This window comes from Falco biarmicus, chromosome 5 (genome assembly GCF_023638135.1).
Source record: "Falco biarmicus isolate bFalBia1 chromosome 5, bFalBia1.pri, whole genome shotgun sequence".
Classification (NCBI taxonomy): domain Eukaryota; kingdom Metazoa; phylum Chordata; class Aves; order Falconiformes; family Falconidae; genus Falco; species Falco biarmicus.
Genome location: NC_079292.1, coordinates 618,895 through 643,032, shown reverse-complemented (window position 1 = coordinate 643,032; position 24,138 = coordinate 618,895). Strand labels below are relative to the sequence as shown.

At 41.1% G+C, this 24,138-nt stretch overlaps 1 protein-coding gene across 3 annotated transcripts in view; it reads right to left on the bottom strand.

Annotated features, from left to right (window-relative positions):
• The window catches only part of PRKAR2B (protein kinase cAMP-dependent type II regulatory subunit beta), a 92,221-nt gene that overhangs the window by 23,314 nt on the left and 44,769 nt on the right, over positions 1 to 24,138 (bottom strand). For all 3 annotated transcript variants that reach the window (XM_056341378.1, XM_056341376.1, XM_056341377.1), the window contains exons 3-4: positions 2,307 to 2,359; positions 1,075 to 1,158 (exon numbers count right to left, since the gene is read on the bottom strand). In XM_056341378.1, the coding sequence (XP_056197353.1) occupies positions 1,075 to 1,158; positions 2,307 to 2,359 (137 nt within the window). The remainder of the gene's footprint in view (positions 1 to 1,074; positions 1,159 to 2,306; positions 2,360 to 24,138) is intronic.

Sequence of the window (24,138 nt, the reverse complement as noted above, 5' to 3'; positions counted from 1 at the left end):
ACGCACATATACATGTCTACACTGAGACTTTTGATGCTCCCCTATAGCTCCAACTACAGGGTTCTGCAAAGCTGGGTGTCTACGGCTCACCAGGGCCTCTCTGGGAGCAGGTACCCAGGGTCAGGGCTCAGTCTTTGTGCAGACAAAAGCAGGAGCTGGAAATCTGCACCACAAATTCATATGCATGCTCTGTAACAGCACCTGACTTCCAAACAGAGCTGCAGGCTGGTCTTTCCATTAGCTCCCTCTTGAATCAAATTTAAACTTTTTGCTCTCATGCCTAAAACTCTACAGAATTATTTCTTTCCCCCACGCTCCCTTCCCTGGCAGCACAGAATCAATTCTCTTGAGAAAGCACCTGGTTTGCCATGAATCGACCCAATGTCAGTATGCATGCTTTGATTGATACACTCGCCTTTTCCCTTAAACAGCCTTGTGCTTTTTTGCAGCATAATCACCTTTGTCTGATCCAGATCATTCATTCACTGGATTTAAGCTTTCTTAAAAGCCCATACGTGTTCTCACAGGCAATAAAAGGAAATTAACTCTGCAGAAGAAAATTACCTGTGGTGTAGGTATCTATATCAAGTGAAATAATAATATACACACCTCACTATTGCCTTTCTCTTTCCCTCTGAAATAACTTGCTTGTTCAATAACATATGTAGCTAAACTGTTGGTGGTCATGTTATGTTTTGATGGAGGACTCAGTGCACTTTTGGATGATAAAAAGTAACTAGTAGAAGCAACCAACATTCCAGTTAACTGATGAATTTATATACATCAACGTACAACAAGACTATTTAAAATAAGAAAATACAATAATTTACAATCATATTAATGCATACATTCATATTAATGTACTTCAAGACTATCATCCATGGTGGTGGACAAAAGGCTCTCTCTATATGATTTATCAGTTATAAAAATGGCATTTCTGGAGTTTATGAAATGGTCAAGAAAGCACACATAAGAGCTTACAAATGTCAAATCTGTACACTTATGTTCAAATGTTCAAGAGCATTAATTCTTAGCAGCACTGCTAAATGTTGCTCATTACAAAGAATTTCTTACCGGATCTAGGTTCTTAAAAAGAAGAATGTCCTTGCATGCCTCCTGCAGCCTGTTTCTTTGATCATCTGTTTTAGGATGAATAATCTGAGGGATATAACAGAAAAGCCTTTAAAGTGGTTATCATATAGTAGCACTACCTGAAGGACTGAGTTAATTCAGCTGTTTTATACAATATTTTGGCCATGCTTCATAACACTTCCACTTCAAAACCATTAGGATTTGAATAACACTCAATGATAACATTGTATCACCATAGCATTAGCAAGCAAAGCACTGCTGTATTTCAGCTAAGAACATCTTTACATTTGTAAAATCCAGTTCATTTCCGCAAGCCATTCGGATACCTTTATCCCAACTATTGCTGCATAAACATTACTCTAACTATTCTCTAATCATATTTCAAGCATGCACGTTTTATAAAAACCACCACTGTTAAATTTAGCAATTTGCCATGACTGCTTCCCAAATAATATTTTGTGAAATAGTATCTGTGTTAAATTTGTATCAGAAGTTACACAGAGTAAACAGCAGACTTGACACTATCCAAGTGAGCAAGAGATTTACTAAATTACTAATGTCTGGTTAATGTGAGTATCAATCAATTTGTTCACTCAATTCATCTCTTTAAAAAGATATGCTAGGTTTCAAAGCTGTGATACTGTAGGATAACCTTTTTGAACAGTTTTACAAGCCAGAAATTAGTTTGAATATAAACATTTCAACTTGTCTTAAAAGTCATCTTTATGCTATTTCATATTAAAAGCTAAGTAAATGCTTTAAAAGGGTGATGTAAGTAAAAGTTCACTAGTTATTGCATTGTACATCTGAAAATCTTGGTGATTTTATAATTTACCTATTTTCTGCCTTATGAGAAATATTAGATAATTGAGGAAACCACTGCAAGATTATGAGGACATCAGATAAGTACTTTTAGGAGCAGGTGCTCTCTGGGCAGATTGCACAAAAATGTTTCCTTAACATGTACCAAAGGTGTGGTGATTTAGAATAATAGGTCAGGTCCTACATGGGTGACTCTTACAGAGAATTTTTAAATATTCCTTTAACATGAAAACCCAAGAGATTATTAAAGTTTATGATAATAAGGATTCTTTTGGCAAGGAATGGTAATGCTCGTTGCATTTTTCTTCCTAAATTTAATGTCTGAGAACTGGGGTTGGGGGGTGGGGGTGCAGGTGGAAAGTATTAAGTATTTGACTCAAAGCATTAAATACCCTAGATTCTGCGTCGTCCTCTTCCTCATCTGGATTGTAAGCTTCTGCACACACTGAAATTAAGAAAAAGGTATAATCTTAATTCAAAGAACAATACTGTTTCACAAGATTTACAAAACCAAAAATGCATTGTGTGGCACAGTAATAATATGCAGTAATGTAACACTGCATAGAGAACCACGGAAGACAGTGCTGGCTATAGCAGGTCATGTCCAAACTGCCAGTGAAACAAAGCTACACTTGCATCATTTTTTGGACAAGTTTTCTGTGTTTTAAAGGACCTCTAACATACATTTCTCACCTAACCTGTTCTAAGTGATCTTACCTTACTATCAGCAATTTTTTTTTCTGATGTCTAAACTAATTCTTTCTTGTTAGAATTTAAGCTGTTCACACAGGATGCAGGGATCATCACATCATTCCCTTCATTTGTGAAAGTTCAAGGTGGTTTGATGGTTTGGGGTTTGTGGGTTTTTTGCATTCTGGAAAACTTTTCTCTGCTACCTATCTTTTACTTTTTAGGGTAAATAATTCTGCTTGTTAGATTTTTTCCTTACAGGTCATGTTTTTCAGCTCTCCAACTATCCTCAACGCCATTCTCTGACCTCTCTCCAATTAGCCCTATCTTTATTGAAGTGTGATGCTCAAAGCCAGATCCCATATTTGAGCTGAGCAGAGTACTGAGTACAACAGATAAATTACTCCATACATTTTGCAGGCCTATATATCTTTTTTGTCCATCCATACCTTTTTCGCAACAGCTTGATTATCGTTGCTAATGTAATATTCATGATCTATGTATCATTTTCAAAACCCACTGCTTAACCAGCTTCCTGTGTCCTGTACATAGTTACTCCACCCAAGTGTAGTACCATGTACTTAGACCTATTAAACATTACCTTATTCCCCAAGCTATTTCTCCAATGTGTCAAGATAACTTTCAATTCTAATCCTGTTCTCTGGCATCCTTCCAATCCATTCTCAACTTTGTGACAAATGCAAATTCAATAAGCATAGTCTCTAATACACAAATCCATATTATTACTGGAAAAAACAGAATACTGTCTAAAATAAACTTGTGAAATAACACATGGCAGTGAAACAGCAGTAGATGCTTGGGGGTTACCTTATGCAACCAGTTTTACAGCTATATCCCATGCAACTTACATTAAGACACTGCCTGATGTTCCCTAGCTTGTTTATAAGGGAGTCTTGTGAGACAGCATTCAGAAGTTTCTTACAGTGAAAACGTTGGGCATCTGCTCTTTTTCTTTTATGCACAAATTTTAATGCCTCGTTATAGGGTATTAGATAGTTCCAACAAATTCACACTGATTGCTGTTTGTTGCTTTCCTCCGGGTACTTAAAAAATGTTTGAAATATTTGTCTGCAATTTCTCTAGGAATAAAAGTGATCTGTAAATATTTGATAGGCCTCTTCCATCTGTAGCTTCCCCCCCTTTAAAGGATCAGTTTATCTATTTTTTTTTTGTTTTTTCACGCTCCCATTTTTCTTCTTCAGATTCTCCATGGTATTTGCTAACAGGGCTGAGACTGATTTAGCCAATTCTTCCACTTCCCAAGTATAGTGTGCCTCAGACACAGCTAAGGTGCGAACACCTAACACATCAAGTACTCTCTGATTTGTCCTTTCTCTATTCCAGGCCGAGTTGTCCACATGCTCTTAATACCACTAGTAAAGACTGATGTGCTTCTGTTAAACAGTAGAGTAACACTCTCCTGAAAGATGCTTTTACCCAAAATATACTTCCAGAACAATTTCTGTTACTCCTCATGTTCTTTCTTGTACATAGTCCTTTCTTGTTCTCATTTTTTAGCCTTGGCTTCTTAGAGTATTTTTTTTCCCCTCTACATCTTTTATTATTCCTTTGTACTTGTTCTGAATAATCCAAAGTAGTTTTCGTTTTCTACATGGTTCCTTCTTGTGTTTGATACAAGACACTTGTATTTTAGACAGATTTTTTTTTTTACTATGCTTTCTGTCCTTCTCCTGTGCTGTCTCAATTTGCGTTTTTTCTCTCTTTACATTTTTTCAAGGAACAACCAGTTCCTTTAACTTCTTTTCTCCAGACTCCTTTCCAAAGAAATTATGCCCACAGTCCTACCATATCCCCTTGAAACCTGTTGTCCTGATTCTTTTACTCAATCTCTTTCCCTTCCTGAAATCTGCAAGCTCTGTCACCCCAGGGTAATCCTCACTCAAGCGGCTTCTGCCTTTTCTCTCCCTGTTCTTGAACAGTTTCTCCCTTAAGGTTGGTATCAAATAGAATAGTTTCCCCTTTGATTGCTTTTCCCACCATCTCATAATTTGGTCCTAAGTGCACTGCAAACCATGTTGGGCAGCTGGTATTCTCCTTTATTGGTTTCCAACAGATGACTGATTAATTAAAATCTCCCATCATCACCATCCCCTGTACTCTGTACAAGTGTCTGAACCCAATACACAACAGCAACAGCCTCTTCCTCCTCCCCATCCTCCCACTGAGTCTTTGCAATGCCAGTTCAGTCACACTGTTGCTCACGGGTTAAGATTCCTGGTCCCCTTGTTTGTTCCCCATATCTCCTGTATTATTATACAAACAACTTCTAAAGTAGTGACCAGGTAGACGCATTAACCTCCTCATCACCCCATCCAATTAAGACTATTTCACAGCAAAGCATATCATTGCACGTATTATGCAGAGTCCCAAAGGAATGTCAGCTTTACAAAACCTGGCATCTTCAAAAATTTAAAGAAATTTGATATAAGTCCCTCCGGAATTGACTGAAAGATTCCTGTCAAGTTTACTAGGAAGTGGATTTAGTCCCAAATAATTACAGATGTCCACCAAAGGAAGTCTGCAATCTATTGAACAACTGTAATATTCTACCTTTACATAAACAAACTGTTCCTACCAATTGTTTTATGGTACTACAGTTACTTTAATCTTGTCTGAAATAGACTTCAGGGGATTTTATTTAAATAGCAACAATAATAACAAGCCAAGTAAGCACCATACCCCATCACAATGTAAATCACTGCTTTTTTTCAACTGGTATCAGCCTCTGTGCCCTAGTGCACTTACCTGCACATGGAGTCAACAAATCTGTATTACAGTACAGTGTGCTACTGGATGTGTGAACGGTCTGTCTCAACATGAAGCACAGTTACATCCTGTCCTTACCTCCGAAACATGAAAAAAATCATACAAAACACGAATTTAATTTGCTTTGATACTGTAATCCCAGAATTGACAGCTCTCAGAGAGCCCGGCCGGACATTTAACAGTCTTCCAGACCAAATAAATTAAATTTAGCCTCATCCATGCCCATCCTGAATCATCTTACCATTCCCTTTCACCTAGCCTGAAGCAGGATCAGTCCAGAAAAAAACGTTCTTGAGGTCTTCCGTGTCATCTAGTGTCTTTGCTCTGATTTCGCTCTTCTCTGCTAGAAGCTAATTTCAGTCAGTCTTATTAACTATTGTCAGCAGATGCCTTTATCAAATACTTCTTATCACTGACTATGGGCAATATATTTAAGAAGTGCAGTTTGTTCTGGCTAGTGCCCATCTGCCCAAATTTTAAAATTATTTATTCTTATCATCTGTGATGAGAAACTTACTCTTCTGGTTAAATTCCATACATATTTTGCCTGGGCCTATCTTTTAGCCATAATCAAGGATGCAGCTTTCATTTGGGCTGCAACTTATAGACGGCTCTGCGGAGAAGAACCTGGGAGCCCTGGTGGACAGCAAGGTGCCCTCGTGGCCAAGGAGGCCAATGGGACCCTGGGGGGCATCGGGAGGAGCGTGGCCAGCAGGTTGAGGAAGGTTCTCCTCCCCCTCTGCTCTGGTCTGGTCTGGTGAGGCTGCACCTGGAGTACTGTGTCCAGTGCTGGGCTCCCCAGTTCCAGAGAGACAGGGAACTACTGGAAAGGGGCCAGTGAAGAGGATTAGGGGACTGGAGCATGTCCCTCACGAGAAAAGGCTGACAGCTGTGACTGTTTAGCCTGGAGAAGAGAAGTCTGAGAAGGGCTTTTAGCAATGCATACAAATATCTCATGGGTGAGTGGCAGAAGGACGGGGCCAGGCTATTTTCAGTAGTGCCCTGTGACAGGACAAGGGGCAACAGGCACAGACCACAACACTGGGAGTTCTATCTGAATATGAGGAAAAATGTCTCCACTTGGAGGGTGGTAGAGCACTGAAACAAGCTGCCCAGAGAGGCTGTGGAGTTTCCTTGCCTGGACATACTCAAAACCCACCTGCACACAATTCTGTGCAACCGGCTCTAGGAGAAGCTGCTTTAGCAGGGGTTGGACTAGATGATCTCCAGAGGTCTCTTCCCACCCTGACCATTCTGTGATTATACCAATGCTGTGGCTCTGCAGTTTTAAGCACGGAATTTCCTTTCCTTCCCTGCTTATTTCAGTAGCCTGTCTTACAGACTTTATTGTCTAGTAAGACATTACTTTCTAAGGGCACACCAGCAGGTGTGGCATGGGAAAACATGATACATTTACTTCTGTTCTTGAAATAGGGTCTCTGATACTACTGTGGTCCACTGAATTTCATGACATTGGGGTTTGGCACATGAGAATCCCTATGATGTAAACCATCTAAAACTAAATGAGATGCCTCTTATATAGACATCCACATCTGCAAAAGCCATCTAGATTCCAATTACAGTCAGAGAAGAGAAACCAGCACATTTAAGAAATTATTCATTTGACCTGTATTACATGTCCACATTGAGATGAGATTAATTAAAAATGTAACTAAATGGCTGAGATAAATCCTATCCCTCTTCAGATGACTGTGCTGTAACAAGCTGCAAGGCTGATCCCCCACTTCTCCATTTCGCCCATATTTCTTGGGAAACAAAGAAATTAATCATCTGGTGAGGACAAGCATATGCAATAGCACACTTTCTTTATTCATTTCATATATGCCAGGGAGACAGCCTGTGGTCCTCATCTCCTTTGTCTAACACTAGACCAGCACCACAGACATTAACTGATCTGAACCATTCTGCTGCTGGTGGCTGCAATACTCACAGTGTTCAGCACTTTTTCTACCTCTCCAGCCCATTCCACACTCCCAATGGTACACAGTACATGGTGACTTCATCACGCTCAAAGGCCCTAGCACTTTTTGCCACATGTCACTGCTGAATGCAATACTCACATCATTGCTCAAAAAGCAGTCCTCGTAACATTCTTAGGGATCTATTTCATCCCATGTATAATTATGGCATTAAAAAGTAGTGACAAAACCACTGTATATATTTCTCCATTGGTTGCTAAGCTCAACTAAGTGAAACTATTTTTATTCAGGTTTTGCAACTAAGGGTCACGTTCCTCATATAATTCCCCAAGATGGGCACAAACAAGCCCAAATATATGGACATAAAGTATTTGTAGGAAAAATCTGAATTGTCAAAAGACACTGCATTATTAAAATACACATGCACTGAAAACTGCACACGAGACTAGATGGATTGCTTGGTCAGCAAGAAGAGGTAAGCTTTTATATTTTCTAACTCAACATGCCAAGTCAATTTTCTGGTTTTCAGTTAGTAAATATGGTTTATACCCAAAACCAAAAATACAGTCACTTCAGATACAAACGAATCTAAAATGAAAACTAACATACAGTTAGTAATTGTAAGATCACAAAAAATGTTACTCATGTTTTATCTATTCCCTTGATGTATCGGGAAACAAGCTATCAATAATGAAATGAATGAAAATTAATATATAATTATAAGAATGTATTATACTCAAAACATGGCATGAAGAACAATCAGTATGTATGTACCCTTTCCAAAGCACAGAACCTCCAAGTCATAAAGAATATTACAAAGAATTTTACAAGACAAAAAGAGATGTGGAAATATTTCTTCATCTGATTCCAGGCAAATCAAGACTACAATTTTGCCAGCATGACTATCAGGCTAGAGCATGAAAATAGACCATCTCTAGCCACTATAGCTATGCCAGCATGCCATAAATCCCTACAAACATCCCTAACTATGACAGGTATGCCCATCCCCTCATACAGCAAGAATGTCACTTCCCTGGTTTAGCTGTAGAAAAATTGCTAAGGTGACTTACTGACAGTGAGAATATTTTTTTTTTTTCCATTTTATTGGGACACACTTCTCCTCATCTACTAAACACAGATTAGAAACATGGTACACAGAGACTACTTGAATGGCAGGTAGTAGTTTCAAACTAGACCGCAAATACTAGTGGACCTTCAAACCTTCTGACACAGGAACCCCTTTTTTAACACCTCAGCAGTTTCTACCACTGCAGAAGGAACTAGCAAGAGCACCCTGCATCCCAAAATCCCAATTTCATAAGTAGTTTTCATTTAAACAAAAGCAACCTTGTACAATGTACCTTGTACAATGGTAGCAATGAGAAATAACTGCTCATGGTCTCTGATGCTTGCAACTATCAAGTCCCATCTTATTTCTAGACCTGTTTTTGACTAGACCACATAGAAAATGAGACTGAAGAGCTGCAAGTAAACAGTCACAAATACGGACTAAAGAATAACCCAGAGAAAGGAAATCACCTTTCTCCTCTATCTGAACACACAATGAGATGAGATAAAAGTTATCTGATCCTACGCATGATATAAGGCAATATCAACTGGCTCTGCTGCTGAGATCCACCATTTGTGCAAAACCCTGAAACTATTCCAAGGACTTCAGTTTACTTTGAATACAAGCAGATTTGGAACAAAGCATGATCACTGGGTCTATCATTTCCCATGACACTGTGGTAAAAAAGGCATCTGTGAAATGCCTACGACAGATAGGGTCACTAAACTGAAACTTTATCTAGGCATAATTAGGCAGATTAATACACAGAATGCCTAACACCTTGCAATTCTGTGTTATTACTATTTTAGATATAGAGCACTTATATTAAAAATGCTATTCAAACTGGAATAAAAGTATGTATGGTCAGAAAAAAGGTACAGGCTGGGGCTGACCTGCTGGAAGGCAGCTCTGCGGAGAAGGACCTGGGAGCCCTGGTGGGCAGCAAGTTGCCCATGGGCCAGCAGCATGCCCTGGTGGCCAAGGAGGCCAATGGGACCCTGGGGGGCATCGGGAGGAGCGTGGCCAGCAGGTCGAGGGAGGTTCCTCTGCCTCTGTGCTCTGCCTGGTGAGGCTGCACCTGGAGTGCTGTGTCCAGTGCTGGGCTCCCCAGTTCCAGAGAGACAGGGAACTACTGGAGAGGGTCAGCGCGGGGCTGCAAAGAGGATGAGGGAACTGCTGCATCTCCCTTCTGAGGGAAGGCTGAGAGAGCTGGGACTGTTTAGCCCGGAGAAGAGAAGACTGAGGGGGGATCTTACCAATGCGTGCAACTATCTCAAGGTTGAGCGTCAAGAGGACGGGGCCAGGCTCTTTTCAGCAGTGCCCTGTGACAGGACAAGGGGCAACGGGCACAAACTACAGCACAAGGAGTTCCACCTAAATATGAGGAAAAACTTCTTTACCCTGAGGGTGACCAAACACTGGCACAGGCTGCCCAGAGGCTGCGGAGTCTCCTTGTCTGGACATACTCAAAACCCACCTGCACACGATTCTGTGCAACCCGCTCTGGGTGAAGTTGCTTTAGCAGGGGTTGGACTAGATAATCTCCAGAGGTCCCTTCCAGCTCTGACCATTCTGTGATTCTGTCTGGCAGTCACGGAGACATTCTTGAGATTTCCTCACATGCAACAAAACAAAAAGTGAAGAAATTCCCCTCTATTCTACCTGATTTATGGAGTAATGACTTTTGAGTGGTCCACTATCTAACAGAAATCACCAAGTGCTCAGGACACCAGCCTAAAATTGCAAAACTGGATAAAATCCAGAAAGTGTTTTTTTCTCTTAATTATCATGAAAGTGGCCTTCAGTTCATTAGGTGGGGACTGACTGAATTAGTCTTGGGAGCACTGCCAAAACACACTGTTTCAAGATCAGCTGCTCATGAAGGACAGTTATCTACTCTTGCTTTGAGCGTACAGACTGAAATTCTCCAAAGACTGCCCGATAGTCATGAACACATACCAAATACCAGGTTTGTGCTCAGATATGCAGCTCAACGGCAAAACCTTTTGCCAGTTGGAAGACCTTGCTCAGCCTGCACTAAAAGACTGCAAGAAATCAGACTCGCACAACCAACTTTTCTACAGTATTCTCTTGTCCATCGGCTACCAATGCTACTTCTAATTAGTTAACCTTCATTTCCTCCAGCATTTCTAAATAACATGAATTGCCAAATATAACATGTAGCATCTTGAATCAGGCCCATGCCAATAGTGAGTCACAGAACCTCCCAAGGATTCTCCGTTCAAAAGTCCACACGAGGTTTATTCATATTCCACCAATCCTCCCACCAAAACAGGGATTTCATCAAGATTGTATTGAACATTATGAAAGCCCATTTGAAGAAACACGATGGCCCACACAGGCATTTTTGGATAATTTTATTCCAAGTGAGTTATTTATGTGTGGGCACCTTTGCACAAGTTCCTTAATGTTATTTTGTAAACAAAAGTGAAAACTGAGCTGTGTCAGAGCGCAATACCTTCCTGTACTCCAGAGTCCAAGGAACTCTGCATCACAGCTAGCACACTCATTGCTGGGTCAAAGATGTGTACTCTTCCCTGAAAACACTAAATAAGTGTGTGAATCACTAAATAAGCTTCTCCACAGAAACAGTACATTCAAACTTCACCACAAGTAGCTGAAAATACCTCCCTATTTTTAAATAGGGAATCAGATAGGGGCTTTAACAGAATTTCCCTAAGGACTTACAGAGTACTTAGTCCTCTTTCTAGTCCTATTTCAGTTCTTTCCATAACTGTAATTTGTCAAGATGGAGCTATAAAAAAAAAACACCAACTCAGCTTCTGGCTGATGGTAGGAGACAGTTTTGCTTGGTTTCTCAGAAAGTGCTTGACTTCATCTGTCTGGTTAGTGAAAATCAGCACAAGCACACATTACAGTGTCCAGAACGCTACAGGTAGTTGTTAAACAATAAAACTATTACGAAAGTAAGATGCGCTTCCACTAGAAGAGTTTGCCAGTATGTATGATGTGCTATACTACTGACTCTGTGAGCTTTCCCAATATGGTATATGGAGTAGCATAATATATAGCAACACACTGTACTTTGAGGTTGACTTGTGTAACCTTCTGTTCCCATTCTCATACAAGTCCAAGCAGTTCACCATACTACAGTGTGTTATTTGGGACATATCTGAAATATGCATAAATGTCTGACAAAGTCTGAGCAAACACACAGCTCTCTGCATACACTTCAACTTTATATTTTCTAATAGTACAGAATAAAGAGAGAACTGCACCCAGCACTTCCTCCCATATTTAGTACTTCATAGGCATCTACTACAGATATTTTTTTTCTTATTGAAAAGTGAGAATCAGGAAGATCTCAGAGTGCACGTTATTTTCACACTAGAAAACTCATCCTTTACATAGAAAGTGAGCAAGTATAAATTGCAGCTATTAAGAAAACATATTCTGAATAACGCAAGCTTAACCTTTTTGCCTATTTTGCATCTGGTTTATACAATCAGATTTATTATTATTTTACATCAAAATATTTTTCAGGATTCTAAATGCATTTCAAATACCAAACAGCTCTGAAACGAAATTTGCAACAAATGTTTTAAAAATTGAAGCTACAACTGTTCATCTCCAGAGCCTACATCCTGAGATGCACGTATTTACATTTTTTAATTAGTAACATAGTGGCACAGTTTAAGGAAACTATGTAAAATGCAGTAAACCACAACAGGAGCTTGTTTTTACCCAAAATGAATTATCTATCCAGTCTGACAGTGTTTGTAATTTATACTGTACACCACATCAGGTTTCATATAATAGAGCCAAAAATGATAAAACAGTCACTGTCCATTTTTACTGAACTATGTAAACTTCAACAAGAAACTATTTAGATGAGTTCTAATACATTTGGAGACACACTAAAATGGTCAATAGCATACATAGTCACTTCTTGGAAAACTACCGTTCACAGATTTTTCAAACTTGATGGCAAAACCATATATATTGACTACCTTAAAGAAGAAAAAGAAATAAGACGTTCAAATTAATTTATTACCCATTAATCTCTTTTAACCTCTCCTTTGGTTTGTCCACTCATGTTTTGACCTCAGTCTCAGAAAGTATCTGAAAAGGAGGCATTAGTTTTGGTTGTTAAATGAAATATGTGTATTTGGGGCTTAATTTTTATAAATATTTTTAATGATGGGTTAAATACGAAAGATCTGTGCAGAAAGACACCACTGAATTTACAAACCGAGCAGAGCAAAACATGAAACTATTAATAAAACAGAACAATAACAAAAAATAATCCAAGAAAATGGGAGGAAAATACAAGTAGAGAGAATGCCAGAAAGATTTTTGTTATGACACTGAAGGTGAGAGGTAAGAACCACTCAGACATAAGAAAGGGTGTGTAGAAAAAACTGGGTATTATTGGGGGGAGGGGGGGGGCTGGGGGGGGGGAAGCTAAAATCGTAGAAGTAAGTAAGCGCACCGTGTTGGGGCGTCAGGCGTGTGCGGCGGGCCGGGGCGGCCGCTATGCGCAGGTGCCCGCAGCCCCCCCCTGCCCGCCAGCCCGTGCCCGCCGGCTCCAAGGCGGCCCCGCCGCTGGGCCAGGCCGAGCCCTCAGCCGCGGCGGCGGCGCCCGCGGGGGGACAGATGGCGGCGGGGGGGAACCCCGGGCCGGGGCAGGGGGTGCCCGGAGGGGGCCGCGCCCCCGGGGGCGGGCAGCCCGCGCCGCGCCGCGCCGGAGCAGCTCCCGGCAGCGGGGAGCCCCGGCCGGGGCCGGGCCGCGGGCAGGGCCGGTGCCCCCGGGGGCGGGGGGCCCGGGCTGGAGCAGCCTGTGCCGGAGGGGCTGCGCCCCGCGGGAGGGCCCCGCGCAGGAGCGGCCCGGGCAGAGCCGCAGCCCCCCGCGGGAAGGGCTCCCGCTGGAGAAGGGCCTGCAGGAGCGGCTCCCGCCGGAGGGCCCGGGCTGGAGCCGGGCGGCGTGTGAGGAGCCGCCCCCGGAGGGGGCCGCGGCGGCAGAGGCGGCGGGGGACGGCCCGGCCGCAGCCCCGGCCCCGGCCCCCAGAGCGATCTCCGTGCTCGGACCCCCCGCGGGCCTGGCTTGTGGTTTGCTCCCGCTGCCCGGCTGGGGGGCAGGGCCACCAGCCGAGCACCACAATAACACACATAAGGACGTATAAAAGGGGAAGAGGTGAAAGACAGTCTTCTCCAAGGTGATCTAACATACTGGAGGAGGGAGAGTGCCTATGCTGCGTAAAGGAGCGCTTGGAAAAGTAGAACGAAAAAAGCATAACAAATGCAGCGTTCAAGAGGGGAAAATGAACAGCACAACTCAGGCCTGCCAGCAGGTCACCCGGTAAAACAGCCAAGCACCACTGATTTAACTGGACTGGGGCAAAGAGAGGGACCAGTGCTACAGATCTGCAGAGTTACAAAGGCTGAAGACACAAAAAGAAAGTGGTTATTTTATGGAAGCATGTATTTGTGGCTATTTTATATGCTGGTGTTTTGAAGACTAACACAAGATCTTGATAGCTAAAGGAAGGCTGTAGTAAGGGAAAGAAAATCATTAGGAGTAACACACAAAGAAAACCATCACCGATGACAGGACATGGAAAGATATAAAAGGATTCAAGAAAACTGAAAAAATGTAGATTAAGGGCAGCCAGAAGGTGACCTCCAAGCCAAAGACTCATGCAAAGAGTAGGGAGGTTAGGGACAAAGCCAAAACTACAGGCTCTGACAAGCTTGTCTCAGTGTCCTGACAGCAGACTGAATGGATCTCACCAAGACAAGGTGAAAAACCTGCCAACAGCAGTACAATTGATCATCCAGCAAAACAAGGAAAGTACAGGTAATACTAAATCTAGAATACTCCTAGGAACCTTTGGAATGTTTAATTGAGACATAATTACAAGAGTTCCTCAGAGGCATGTGTCAAAACCAGTGTTCCCACATACATGGTAGACTTGGTCTGGGCAGCTAAAAGAGTGCAAAATTCAGTCTCAACAGGCTTCACAGAAAATTCTGCATCCATGTGGGATTCGGAATAGCAAGCTGAAGATAGGCACCTAAAAAAAGAGGTGGAGTCATTATTCTAAGAGAATGGTTGCTATAGCAAATTTACCTTTGCTTTTCACAGTTCCGGGACCAAAAGAAGGAAGCTTGAACCCACCTTTCCCCATTTTCCACAAGTGCCTTACATTCTACATTACAAAATTCTCTGTACTGAGATGCTCTTCATTCCTCCTGGGCCCATGCTGTCAGGCAAAACGAAATGGAATTTTAGCATGCTGATTTTAGGTATGTTGCTTGGGTCAAATGGGTAGGATATGCTCACATAATCCTCTATATAAGAAATATGATAAACCAGTTTTACTAAACAGGTTCCAGAGGAAACAGGAAGACAGGTAGACAAGAAACATTATGGAAAATTTTTCTGCCAAGTTTTGCAAAGTTTGATTTTGAACATCTGGTTTCTCAACAATTCCAGAAAATCCATTTAAGACCTTTTACTGACAGGATTCTCTTTAGATAGCCACAGGAAGTTTAGAAAACAAATCATAACTATGAAATAATATATGCTGTTTTACTTTTTCATAGTCAAAATATAAACTGTTGATATAAAATACTGGTACCACATACTAAAGTAAGAAAGCAACATAGCAATCGCTACACACTCACCTACATCCTCCCTTATGGTGCAGACAACTACAACAAGCTAAAAGATGGACTATAAATACTCTCTTTCAAGAACTGGGACTGTAATCACCCCAAGAACACAGATTACCACACACTTCCAAACAGTAGAAGTTGTCCATAACTGCATGACTACTTAGCACTCAGAACAAGAAAGAAGGCACCAAGGTCTCACAGAACTAAACTTTTTCTCAAAGAAAAAAAAAAACCCAACCAAAACCAAAAAACAAAAACAAACCTCCACCCTTTCAGCTAAAAAGCTGTCACTACTTCACTACTTGGAACTAATATTTCTCAGAAAGTCCTTAGCCAAAGGTAAACGTAGTGTACTCTGATGACTGAAAAAAAATGCATCCTTATTCCCAGCTTTCTAAACACCCTCCACCTCTCCCACACATACACATTTGGTACCATTATGAACTAAATGCTACTTTATTCAAGAGACTAAATGGGTGAACACACAAAATTAGGTGAATCTAGCTTTCTTCTGCATTCTGTAAAATCAGATTTATTTCTTCTGCTATCTAGGGATGCTGCAGGTGTCCACAGTGCTGTTTTGCGCCCTCCTGTTTTATACTGTTATAAGAAGATGCATAAAGGCTGGATGAGATGTCATCAACACGTGTAGGATACTCCGAGTTGTATTACTCTTTTATGCTGGTCAACATCACTTAACTCTTTTCTCAGTACCTACTTAAAACCACATTGCACTTGAAAGAGAAGCTGGATAAAGATGAACCCAGAAAAACTGACATAATGTATGCAGGAGAAGATCACTAATGAACACCTGGAAATGTGACCTCAAACAGCCTAAGACCATCAGAACAGTTGTTTTGGACTTCCCGGTCTACTCCATACCTAAATGGCTGTGATGACAAAAGTACACTTGTCCACCTGCAGCTGACAAAGAAAGACTGTGCTCTTTTCACTTAAGGAAGAAAGGACCGAAGTGATCCATGCATGAATGGACTTCAGTCTTCTGCAACGAATCTCTAATAGCTACATTACATTATCTCAGAAAAAGCTGACCACATCTCCACAAATACTTTGCTGCTGTATTCCAGTCCCTGTTCGAGTAGTCTCCATTTTCTGCAGAGTTCCTTGTTTGACACAAATCTCAACACATAGTCTCTTGTCTTAATACACAGTATCTCCACTGGGACCCAACCTGTGTCCCCCCTGCACAACCATGACCTTACATTGTTTCAGCAGAAAATTAAAACTGTCAGACAACACGAGAAAGCTCATGAGTATGAATGCAGCAACTTTCTCAGCAACTGAATACACATCGGAAAACCTCAGAATAAAAGTGGACCTGTCATTTTGAAAACTAAACATAAAATTCATGCTTCTAACTCTGCTTCCTCTTGGTCAGCTATACACACAAAACAGATCCATACTTCTGGGGAAATAATATACACATAAAATTATTCTTACTGAGTGGAAGGGAGGAAAGATTTTTATTTCTACTTTTACTTCATGGGAGGAGAGATAATAAATATACCCACCCTGTAAACTACAATTCCTTTACATTTGGAGGGCAGTGGGAAATAGAGATCCTAACCTGAGCCAGATACCTTACATTTACTGAAACCAATATCCTAGGAAATCGAGTATCCCAGGTGACCACTTTTCAGAAAAGCTCCTAGAATTACAGAACAAGTTAAACAAGAGTTAACATCTCGCTTTGCAGGGTGCTAGAATTCAGGGTTACAGTTCACTCTTTTTCTCCTGAGAAAGGAAGTACCTACAGGTGCTCCTCAGCAACAACTCTGTTAAATACCAAAAGGAGAAGAAATGAGCCCTTAGGGTAAGGCAGAGCAGCATCTAGCTTCTTCAGCCAAAACAGTCATTCGTAACAGAATGTTCTTATAGAGATAAAACTTAGAGGGAATAACCAAGGCCACAGAGAAGCTAAAAGAACCCCAAGGAATGTATTCCTTTATAAATATCCTGTGTTTAAGCAGCAGTGCTAAAGAACTTCTTGATTTAATTCATATACAGTTGCCTGGACACTTTTAGAAATTTCAGGTTTGATGATTAAATAATTATTCAGTGTTAAAGTTACCAAGATAGCAGCAGAGCTGGGAGGTAACAAAAATATTCCTGTTGAATGAACCAGACCATTTGTTGACTGAGGTACCCATTGCTGATATATTAAACTATTCTAATTTTAAGGAAATAATAAAAAGCAATAAAAATTAAAAGCTACAAGTGTTAAAAATAAACAGTGCCAGGCTTGGAATACTGTGACAAATTGACTGGTAGGTACTGCATTTAGTGTAACCACTTATAAATCAACATGGGGTTGGTTTTTTTACACTCTCAGCGGGCCTTGTAATATACCAACACATAAAGCAAAGGTAAAGTTTCTTATAACTAGTTGAAGCTCTCAAAGGAGCATAGTACACACAAGCAGTGTATAGATCATTCAAGACTGGTGAACATTTTTTGTCTTAGACTACCTTTAGAAGAGGCACATGCACCCAAACATCCCTTGTCCTCACCCCCAGCCCTGCAAAAGCACAGGCTGGACACCCCATGCTTAGGGAGCTGCTCTGGCCACTCCTAGAGTGGCCCCGGGGGTCTTGGTGGGCAGCTGCTGACCACGAGCCAGCAGTGCCCCTGCAGCAAGTAGGACCAACCACCTCCTGGGCTGTATGAACAGGAGAAGTGATTGCCCCCTTCTATGCCACACTGATTAGATCACATCTAGAGTAACTGGGTCCACTCTGGGGGCCTCCAACACAGGAAAGATCTTGATAAACAGGAATGAGCTCAGCAGAGAGTAACCAGCACGGTCAAGCACTTGCCCAACAAGCAGAAGCCGAGGCAGCTGGGTTTGTTCAGCCTGGAGAAAAGAGAGCTTTGGGGGGCCTGACAGCAGCCTAGCAGTAGCTACGGGGAGGTCGCTGAGGCTCTCTACACTGGTGCATGGTGGGAAGACACAGCTATGAGTCTCAGACTGGATATAGAGAAAACTCCTCATCATGAGGCCAGTCAAGTGGTGGAGCTGGTTGCCCAGAGAGGTTGTGCAGTCCCTCTCAGTCCTTGGAGGTTTTCAAAACCCAACCTTCAGCAACCAGGTCTGATCTAAGCTGGCCTGCTTTGACCTGGAGGTTGGACTACAGACTTCCTGAGGCTCCTTCCAACCTGAATTATCCTAAGATCCGGAAGAATTCAGTCACTGACAAATGATCTTTTTTACTTTGAGTCCACAAGTATATTCATACTACCTGTAGTTCCAAGTTGTTCCACTAATGCAAGTAATTACCTGGCAAAGGGTATCTGAACGCTTATCAAAAAGAGCAATTACAGAACCACTTTATAAAATGCCACAAGCAAGCTCAAGGCTTTTCTGTCATCACCGAGTAAAGCACACATTGATGTCACTGTTCTTGAAGGACAGGGAAACTGGAGACATTGCCTTGCAGAGCTGGGCCGGGTCCTGTCGCAAGAAAGTGTTGCAGAACCATAACAGTGACCTGCTTGCTGTGTAGATTTATCACAGAAGAATACAATGAAGCCAGAACTGGAAGTAAAATCTCATGTGAAGTATCACACAAATTCAGCACATCACTTGTCACAGGAGACATTGACACTGAGCAGCTGACCAGAAGGAAAACCATTGATTCACAGTTAGTATAAACTGTAATTTATTGTTCCAAAGTCAACAACTGGTCAAATGAACTTTATACTCTGTGATGATACAAGATTTGGCTTTTAAATGCTTATTTTGAGAACCAGATGCATAAAGAGAGATCAATAATACAGAGAAACTGAGAAATCTAGTTAATAATGGGATATACAGAAGAATGATTATCAAAATATGGAAAAAATATTTCCAAATGCTCAACATGAGCAGGATCTGCCTTCAGCATGCTGGTGAAGACTGCAGGAACTGCAGACAGCCAAATGCATACAAGACAAAAATGCTATCAATTGTAGCCCTGAGTACATTATTGGTGTTTATGCCCCAATACCCTAACAGATTAGAGGGACCAAAGTTTGTTACAAAGAAACTTCTGCTTTTGTGCAGTTCATTTCAAATTATTATTTTTGCAGATACTGCCTTTCACTTAACCATCTGAGGCCTCACCCAAGGCTTTTGACCCTGATAAAAGCACAGAAAAGTCAAAACAGAAAATGTTGACCATATCTAACAATGGTCAGGCAATTTTTGAAAGAAACCAGGACATTGCCCTGGTGACTGAAAAGAGAGAGGAGCCATCATATGACAGATTCTTAACAGATGTCAGCATGTTTCTGTACAGGCCAGAACTCTGCAACCACGACAACCTGGTGAAAACAGACTCTTGCCATGAGCTTTGAGGCCACCCCTACACACCTGGAGTACCTCAAAGAGAGATTCTGGAAGCAATTTGGGCCTCAGCAAGGAGTCCTGTTAGAGAAAGCTGGATAAAGACAATGCAAGATCTCCACAAGCTGCCGTCTTTCAGAGCAAATGGGATCCGATAAATCACAAGTCAGAATGACGAAACACTATTTATTTATTTTTACTTTTTTAAAACTTTTTTTTTCCAGACTACCAGGCATTTAACATCACCAGGAATGAACAAACTGCATCAGTGCACAGAAAGTCCACATTCATCAAAATACAATGCTACCTCAGCAGTTCTATAGGTAGTAAAATGGCGAAAGAGAACATTTCTCTTAAGAAAGTCAACCTTTTTACTGGGCAGTAATACCAGAAGCACAGAGAGCTGATGCAAAATATCCATGGGGTCTCCACATGTTTTAATTACAAGAAATCTTCAGCTAAGCTTCCACTCACCTGAATGTAACCTGACAACACTGTCCTCCTTAGCATGAGACGGAGAACACCCAGCCACTGCCACTGTCTCAAGGGAATGCAGGGAGGGAAAAAGGCTGAGCCCACAACCTGAACTGAGATACATATGTCTATCTACTTCACAATTAAGCAGCTGAACTGAGGCATCCAATGCTAGTGCTGGTTGAATTACAAATCAAGAAGATTGGTATTTACATCAAGAATCCAGTAGCTCATCAGATGCAGTGAATGACAATTGCTCTTAAAATACCCACAGCTCCTTTTCCTCCCATCTGGAATAAGATGCATTTCCAAATGACCACTACCACCCACCAAAGAAAGTGCCCAAGAGAACACTAATTTTCATATCCATCACATCCCAAGGACTGTATCACAGCACTGAGGGTCTACTGATTATTTCTGGTGTTGAGGGATTAATAATGAGGCTGAGATAACATGGTACTGTAACAACCTAAATTTGCTTTCTTGAACTTTGTCGAACAAAGTGCTGTGTATTACTACTGAGAGCAAAGGTATCCCCAGTTGGTGCTGGGGATCCAACAGAGCTGTAAATCACACAGCTGCTGAACAAGGAAAAGCTGACACATGCTGAACATCTTGGTGTGTGTCAGTGTCAATACATAAGCTCCATCCATGTCACAAGACTCCGTGGTAACTCCACAGGCCCCACTGGTCTCATCTTTATCGTGACAAGTTTGGAGAAAGAGATGGGCACCTCCTTGAGGAGTAATCTTAGGAACAGCATCCCAGTCGGTTTGGTCCCAGAGCTGCACAGCATGGTGCTGGTCCCTGGCAGTGACCAAGAGGCTCACTGCAACCTCAGACACCTGAACCAGATGAGGCCATTGTGGCTTTCTCAGCTCCACTCCTGTGCACCACAGGCACCTGATCCCTTCACTTTTTAAATTTAAAAGAACATCAAATAGAGCACTTATTCATCACTTTCTAAGCAATAAAAATACTTCACATATTGATCAAAGATGGCATTCAAACCTCCCAAGTTTCACAGCAATAGACATGAATTATAAAGGCATTACTGCTTTAAACAAAAAGAACAGGACACAGAATAATCCACCATGCAGAAAAAAATCTGCCTAAGTAGAAACTGGTTCACCTCTGCAGAGTGGCTGGAGGAGCAGACATGTCCCTGAGAACGTTACAGCTCATGCTGTAACCCATTCCTCCCTCTGAGGATGAGAGAGGGTCAGGCATCGAGTGCCTACAGGTACTGCCAAGGGAAAATAACGATGTGATCTGCAGTCAGGAGTATGTATACTGACACCATCAATGTTCACTTTCTGTGAATGTTCATCATCTGCTGAAAGACAGAATTATTTATTGATAATAACAAAACTACCTAAAATAGCCATGAATTCCTATTGTTACATCCAGTAGAAAAAGGCCTTTCATATTTTCTTTTATTCTTTTTCAAGAACAGTTCAGAATAAAGTGTTTGCTATTACGCTGTCACTACTGAAAATCTAATGACTCAGAAAAGGCACAGCTCAAGAGGGAAGATAAATTCAGTGAGCTGCTAATGAAAGGAGATGCTAAGATCATCCAGATCATACAAACCCATTCATAACTCATTACCATACTACACTAACCTTTGAAAATTATAAATAAAAAAAAAATCAGTCAAAACTTGGTGTAGTGAAAATTTATTAAATTGATTACTGCTTATGAAAGGGTCTTTGTCTTTAATTAGGGATTTTTTTAACTTGGACAGTGAGCTCAAGGACAACTTTAATGAGCAGGCGGTGTTTGTCTTGAGCCCCCTGAACAAGAAAGATATGAGCAAGATCATCCAGACAATAAATACTGTGTGCAGCTGTGTCATGACAGTAACACCACCACGCTCAGGCATCTGGCCAACAACCCTCGCATGTGTGAACCTTACAAATCGTGACACAGTGCACGCCTGCACTTAGCCTAAACCTAAAAGTTTACATACACTAGGTGTGTAAACTATATTTGGTTTTCATTGAATATAAAGGCGGACAAGCTCTGGGACTGGGACAGAAGCCTCACCTACTGGTGTACGCACCACATAGGAATTTCCGCAGTTACTGAGAAACTCCTGGTGCCGGCTGCAATAAGGCTTCCTTGCCTCAAGTGTGGGCCTGGATGACGTTAAAGTGGTAATTGGTGGTGTATCCTTTCCATAGTCTCTGTAACACTTTGCAGTAATGATCTGATGCTTTGCTCCTACTGCTCTTTTGTCATATTGGGCATAACTAGTACTGTTTCCTTTTATCATATCGCATACTGTTTTCCTTTGTTGTATTGTAATGTAGTAAATTGCATTTATTCTTATATTTGATTTGGAGTTCATTTTTGCTTGGTATCCAGTCAATCAGCAAAACACTCTGTTTAAAAAAAAAAAAAAAAAAAAAGATATAAATATTACCACTCGTTTCAGTGGGCCCAGCAGAAAGCCCTCAGAATACTTTTAGGCCCTCCTGAGGTTAAATATTATTAACACAATACACCTGTAAGGATGAGGCTAGCTAATAACTATAGGACTATATAAGAATTAGAGACACGACACAACAGCACTGTACAGACAGTATGTGTAGCCTCTGCGATCCACAGAATTGTGGCTATACCACATACAGAGCCTCCGCTGTCCCCCATAGTCCCCAGACATTCCGTTTATCTGCAAGAATATTATAGACAAAAAAGGCATAACAGGGTGCTTCAAGACCTGAGAGAGGACAGGAACACAGGGTTCAGGGTATCCACTCCCTCACCCAGGGACTACCCAAGAACTCTGGACCTTCAGTTCTCCATCATGAAAAAAAAACCCTTCTGAAATTTAATGGCCATAAGGGAATGGTGCAAAATGCTTAATACAGTTTTTAGAAGGCAGGGGGGCACTGCTGAATGGATTACAAACACAGGCTCTTGTTCCAAACTGTTTTGTAATGTTTATCACTGTAATTATATAATGTGATAAGCATAGAAGAGATAGCATGAATAAAATTGGATTTCTCAAGGAAGCAAAGACCAAAAGCCTTGAAAGTAAAAGGAACCCTCAAAAGCCTAAAAAGAAAGTTTCCTAGTCACCAGTTTTGTTGCCTGCAAAAAGAAATTAAAATTCTAACATATTCCCCAACATCCATTATCAGAGGTAAAGAGAAATGGCAAAATATGTTTGTGGCTGTATCAACTAAAGGATCAATGACAACTAGAAAATGGAATTGTAAGTCTTCATTGGACATGATCCTCTGCAAATATAAGAAGACAATATGAAGAAGCAAATGGTCATGCTGGTCCTACTTCATTTTGTGTGGAACAAAAGAAAACCATAGTTTACAAACCCCCCAAAGTTCTGATACTAAACATTTGGTTAATAGAGAAAGTAGTGTGCACGCATATCCCAGATGGCTGGGAACAATGACCTTCCATTAATCCAGCCAGCCCAGGGTTATATTATTCCATTCTGCTAAGCCACTTATGTATGCTCTACTCACTTGAATCAATGTGCAATTTCACGAACTAGTTGTTACAAGTGTGTTGATTTTATCTTCAGAAGGTAGGACAGTGGTAGTTTTAACTTTGCAGTCCTAAAACCAATGCAAGGAAGCAAAATGGAAACATTTCATTAAAAAAACATTTTTCGTTAAAAATTGCAACATGGAGATGTAAACGCAGAGTTCCTGTTGCTACCACTCATATGATAAATGTGCTAAGAAACCCAGTAGTCAGATGTGATTGCAATCAGCCTATAAATAGACACAATTCTAAATGCTCATATAAATAATGTCTGAAAATGATCCATCAGTCATTGTGTTGTGATTAAGGCGCCCTGCATGAGGAGTATGAACTGAACAGAAATGCCCCTGAAATTTGCTTCCTCTCTTGCACAATACAACCACTTGCCACCTCAATCTCCATCCAACTGAGCACCTTCATTCTTATTGAAATAGGTGAGTGATACTCAGTGCTTTTTAAAAATAAGGTCTAGTCCTGAATACACAAGCTTAATAAATTTATGACACAAAACGTAACTCTCAGTCAGTTTAACTTTTGGTAAACAAGCTTCTTCTATTTAGTAATTCAACCTTAACACAGAGCTTTTAACCATAAATTTTAAAGCTATTTTTTTTGGTCACGTATCTGGTCATTAAACTAAAATCACATAGCACAGAAACTTGTTTTGCTTCAGCCTTGAAAATGTCACAGATATTGAAAGAACTTTGGCTCAAAGTTCAGAC